Raw genomic sequence first — 6,000 nt, 5'->3', positions numbered from 1 at the left:
GTGTCTTAGACCCTATTAAACTCTACCATAGTACTATGCCAGTGTGACCAAATATTCATGCTTGACCAACATTTAAAAACAAAAATATTCATTACATCCTCATAATTTTAGAATCTATTTCATCTACACTTGCATTGTGGATGCATATTAGGGTATTTCCATCATATAAAAAGTTGGCCATTGTGACCTGATTTCACACTTGTTTCACTGTATTTTCAGCTATTATTAAACCACCAACATTTTGAGGTCTGTTTCACCTACACTTGTGAAAAGTGGTTTATGGTATGTGCATCTCTAGGAAAGTAACTCAACCATACCAAATTAGGTCACTGTAACCTAATATTCAGACTTTAATGACTCTGGTGTTTTCCTCTGTATGAGTCTGTCTATTGTCAGTTGATCCAAGGTGATTCTGTTGGCAAGGTTATTCATGTATATGAACAGGCACCTTGTCTTATCAATTACAGTGAAACAGGGTTTTTGGTGAAGTTTTATATGAGTTTGATGATGCAGTTTGTCCAAGTGGGGATTGGTATGAAAATGTACCTTTATTTAAATGATAAAATTTTCAACATAAGTACAGAATTTTAGGCATAAAGGAGAATATGTACAATTTGACTATAATTACAAAATTTCAGGCCAAAAAAATATACCAATTGACCAGTCTGATACAGCAGTCCATTTAAGCAAACCACCTACCTTCTGTGAATTATTCAAAGCCTTTGATAAAGAGCTTCTGTAAACAAATAGCTTTTATAAACAAATAGCTTCTGTAAACAAATAGCTTCTATAAACAAATAGCTTCTGTAAACAAATAACTTCTGTAAACAAATAGCTTCTGTAAACAAATAGCTTCTGTAAACAAATAACTTCTGTAAACAAATAGCTTCTATAAACAAATAGCTTCTGTAAACAAATAGCTTCTGTAAACAAATAACTTCTGTAAACAAATAACTTCTGTAAACAAATAGCTTCTGTAAACAAATAACTTCTGTAAACAAATAGCTTCTGTAAACAAATAACTTCTGTAAACAAATAGCTTCTGTAAACAAATAACTTCTGTAAACAAATAGCTTCTGTAAACAAATAACTTCTGTAAACAAATAACTTCTGTAAACAAATAGCTTCTGTAAACAAATAACTTCTGTAAACAAATAGCTTCTGTAAACAAATAGCTTATGTAAAAAAATAGATCCTTTATATTAACCTAATCATTTATATTTGTTCAAGTAAACGTGTCTGAAACTTGGGTAATGCAATTCCAAATATAAACATGATACGTAAACCAAGATTGAAAACACTTGAAAAATTGATCTCATGAATTCCATAAGTGATCAACAACATTACTGAATGGTTTATTTTTCTTGTTGAACACAATGGATTGAGATAGAACCCATGATTGCTGGGTAAGTTTTTGGCCTAAAAGTAACATTTGTTTACCAGGACACTTTCTTCATTAACTCATTCGGCCCTGGAGGTTTTTGCGTTTTTGCCTGAAATGCAAGTAGGAAAGACATTTTGGGGGCTATTTCTGAATACATAATAATACATCAACTTTCAACAGATTTTCCATTAGACTAATGCCTAGTTGTATTAGAAACATCATTTTTCATTGGTTATTTTGCTTGGGCATGAGCAGAAGGGTAAAAGTTGGAGGGTTTTGGGGTTTTTTGTTTGCATAATGGACCCATCATTTTCATATTGAGACCACTCTTTATTCCAAATACCCACCTTATCCTAGTTCTTGCAAAGGTTCACCTCTCTGTGTGCAGTTCAGACTGGTCTGCCTTAGATCTGAGGCCAAAAGGTCTAAAATCGAGACACAAAATTGGATTCCGACCGCGAGCGAATTTTGAGTGAAACAAAAAAGGGTCCAAACAATTAGGTTTTTCCCTCTGTATTTTGTAGTGCAACTAGAATGTCCAGATTATTTGGTATCATTGTAGAGCTATATCTGTCTGCTTCTTTGTAATACCATCCACTTTGGTGTAGCTTAAATGACCGTGATGCTGCAGAGCTTGGAAGTAGGGTACAGCCTCATCATGCCTACAGGCGGGATTGGGGCTGAAGGAGTTCATGCATATTAAGTACTTGTTATTGTGTTACACTTTTATGTCAATACTGAAAGTTTTATAATGAAAGGCACTAGATTGTAAACATTTACTCCTTTCTTTACAGATAAAGGAGAAAACAACTTGAATGGAGTTAAACACAAGATGAGGCAGGCATAGCAAGCATTAAAAATAATGCTTTTTGGCTGGTGGATAATTGGGAATTTAGGTACTGCAATTAAATGTTTTCAAAACTTAAAATGGAGCCCTTGACTTCCCAGACTTTATTTATGATCATCATTTCTATTTTCACTAAACTATCAAAAGGGCAAGACTATCACGTCTTTTTTCAAGTGGAAGAAGAATTGCCAAGTGGAACATTGGTTGGAAATGTGTCTTCTGCGAATAAGTTTCTGGATGATGTTCGAGCTTTCTTCCCAGAAGATTATGGCAACTTGCGATACAGCTTTTTGACGCAGTCAAATGTTCAGTCCATGTTTAGTCTTAATGATAAGACTGGTTTCCTATTCACATCTGTGGTCATTGATTGTGATACAATTCCTACATGTAGAGTCTCCACTAATTGTGAATTCATTTTTGACATTGCTGCCCAGTCGACACGAGCTCAAAGCTCATTTTTTGAAATCATAACCATCACAGTTGCAATTATGGACAAAAATGATAATGCACCAACATTTGCAAGAGACACAGTAACACTAATAATACTGGAATCTTCTGCAAATGGTTCTTCTTTTCTTATTGAGAGTGCAGTGGATAAAGATTCAGGAGCAGATAATTCCATTAAAAATTATGAGATTATTTCCCCTGATAACATCTTTAGACTTGATGTAGATCAAAAGTTGGATGGAAGTTTTACTGTCAAGATTGTTGTTAATGCTGAACTAGATCGTGAAACAAAGGATTTCTATCAAGTAACAGTAATTGCCAAAGATGGTGGAAAGCCCCCTCGGACAGGAATATTGAAAGTAAACATAACAATAACTGACATAAATGATAACCCACCAGTCTTTGAAAAAGACAGTTACAACATTTCTGTTATGGAAGATGTTCTGATTGGTACCAGTATTTTGCAAGTTAAAGCTACAGACAAAGATATCGGTCCAAATGGTGAAATTACATATCAGTTTAGTCCACATCAGATGGAACTAACCAAGATAAAGGAAAAATTTGCAATAAATGAGACAACAGGAGTTTTAAGTGTCATTGGACAATTAGTATATGAGGAAGGGAAAACATATAAACTTATTGTTGAAGCTTTGGACAAAGGAGAAAGGCCTTTGTTGTCCCTGAATCAAGCAGTTATCAACATTGTTGTAAATGATACAGGCAACAATCCACCAATTGTTACAATTAATCTTGTATCCTCAGCTGGAGGACATGTTGTGAATGTATCAGAGCTGGCCACCATCAATCAGTTTGTTGCTCATGTACAAGTGGAAGATACAGACATGGGGGAAAATGGAGAGGTTACCTGTGAAGTTTCAAATCCCAAATTTGGACTGCAGAGTCTTTCTGGCAAAGGATACAAAGTTGTTGTGCGTGATTCACTTGATCGTGAATCTGTCGAAATGCATAATGTAGTGGTAACTTGCCGTGACCATGGGAACCCTGTCTTAAGCTCTTCTGCCAGTTTTCTGGTTCAAGTTACAGATGAAAATGACAATCCTCCAGTATTTAGTCAGTCAACTTACTTGGAGGAGATAGATGAAGAAAATCTAATTGGTGAAATTATTGGAAGAGTGTATGCAACCGATAAAGACGCTGGTCAAAATAGACTTATACAATATTATGTTGCAGAGGAATTTAAATCAATGTTCCAGATGAATCCACAAACAGGAATTTTAACAGCTAATGCTAGATTTGATAGGGAAGTGACATCCAACATTACTTTTAAAGTTCTTGCCATAGACCAAGGTACACCAAGTCAACTCACCGGAATGGCAACATTTGTGATAATACTGAATGATATAAATGACAATCCACCAAGATTCACAAAAGAACTGTTTGAATTCAGCATAATGGAAAATAATCTTCCAGACACTCTGGTAGGTCAGCTTACTGTCAAAGATATTGATGAGGGTCAAAATGCCCAATTTACTATCAATTTAGCTAATAAATCTTCATTATTTTTTCCTTTCATTGTTTTTCGAGATGGAAGGGTTAAGTGCAATAGCGCCCTTGATCGTGAAGTTAAAAATGAATATTTGTTTACAGCTGTTGCCATTGATCAGGGTACCCCATCAATGAGCAGTTTTACAAACATTCATGTTAAAGTTTTGGATAAAAATGACATGGAACCACACATCATCTTTCCTGTACAAGGCAATAATACAATCTCAGTACCCCATCTTATTCCAATCAGAACAGTGATTACAACCATAGAGGCACATGATGATGATGATGGAGTCAACCAAGAGTTGACATACCTCATCTCTTCTGGAAATGAAAATGGAATATTTTATCTGAATCCATCAACTGGGGAATTGTCCATGACTGTGGTGTACTCGGTTGAAAAAGATGAATTGTTCACTCTTTTTATTTTGGTGCATGATAATGGTATTGAAAAACAGTACTCTGTCAAAACAGAATTAAACATAATTATTAAATACTCCAATGCTACAGCGTTAGCTCCACTGCAAGACTATATAAAAGGTAGTTATGTTGGAATTGTTGTTGCTGTAATAACTGTAACAGCTTTACTGTCTACTGCAATTATTGTTGTGATCTGTGTCATTCGAAGGCTTGATCAACATCAACAAAAGCATCAGCAAATGGAAATGGAAGGATGCCAACAGAACAATATGGTGGACCTCATAGAAGACAAAACAAATGGTGGACTGTCTATTCTTTCACAGCCATATGACAAAGTTGATCTTCCAAAAAAGAAAAAGGAAGTCAGCTTTTCCTTTGATGATGAATTGGACTCAAATGACCATGAAGTCAGTTTTTCAACAACATCTGTTTTTGAAGATCAAAAACAAAAAGAGGTAGGTAGTAGAAATTGATTCAGTTTGGTGAAAGGAATTACTTTGAAAGTTGAGTACAATAAGTTACCTTTTTCCCCAGTATTACTCGAAAATATATTGTAATTTTTATTATCCAATCTTTATATAAGTACTAAATTGTAGATGTTTTAAATTCAACAGAATGTTTCTTTTGCATACTTAGAAATGTTACTATGCTGTAGTCAAGTTAAATCATGACAATTACATTAAATTACTATGCTGTAGTCAAGTTAAATCATGGACAATTACATTAAATTGCTGATGCTGTAATCAAGTTAAATCATGGACAATTACATTAAATTGCTGACAACAATGACAAGAAAATGAATTATAGAAACTTTCAGCTGAGATGCAAGATATGGATGTGCCAGCCTACAGGTAATCATACGTAAATTAATTATTTGACAGTCTGCAGGTAATTATACATAAACTGTTTGACAGTCTGCAGGTAATTATACATACATAACTTGCCAGTCTACAGGTAATCATACATACATAGTTTATCAATGTACCAGTGGTGCATTGCAATGCAGTGAGAGAACATTAATTTAGTAAGAAACCATTGACTTCCAAAAGCCACTAAAGAGTGGATCTATCCTGATACAAGCAGCTTCTATAGGATTCATCTCCCAAACAACTGCCACAAATGTAAAGTAGTACATAACAGATACCATTGTCCTACTGACCAGTCTAATCACCAAGCTAGACATGTATTTAGCATTAGTATATAACAAACTGGCCTACTGACCAGTCTAATCACCAAGCTTAGGCTTGCACTTAACATTAGTATATTACAAACTGGCCTACTGACCAGTCTAATCACCAAGCTAGGCCTGTATTTAACTGACCAGTCTAATCACCAAGCTAGGCTTGTACTTAGCATCAGTATATAAAAAACTGGCCTACTGACTAGTCTAATCATC

The 6,000-nt window shown here is 34.8% G+C and overlaps 1 protein-coding gene across 3 annotated transcripts in view; it reads left to right on the top strand.

Annotated features, from left to right (window-relative positions):
• LOC149796899 (protocadherin-7-like) overlaps positions 1-6,000 on the top strand; it is a 59,327-nt gene that overhangs the window by 31,636 nt on the left and 21,691 nt on the right. For all 3 annotated transcript variants that reach the window (XM_089961575.1, XM_089961577.1, XM_089961576.1), the window contains exon 2: positions 2,179-5,059. In XM_089961575.1, the coding sequence (XP_089817701.1) occupies positions 2,294-5,059 (2,766 nt within the window). In that variant the 5' untranslated portion in view covers positions 2,179-2,293. The remainder of the gene's footprint in view (positions 1-2,178; positions 5,060-6,000) is intronic.

The sequence above is a fragment of the Sinohyriopsis cumingii genome, chromosome 6 (genome assembly GCF_028554795.1).
Source record: "Sinohyriopsis cumingii isolate HCF-2022 chromosome 6, ASM2855479v2, whole genome shotgun sequence".
NCBI classification, from domain to species: Eukaryota; Metazoa; Mollusca; class Bivalvia; order Unionida; family Unionidae; genus Sinohyriopsis; species Sinohyriopsis cumingii.
Note: the sequence above shows the minus strand (reverse complement) of the source record. Positions and strands in the feature narration are given on the sequence as shown.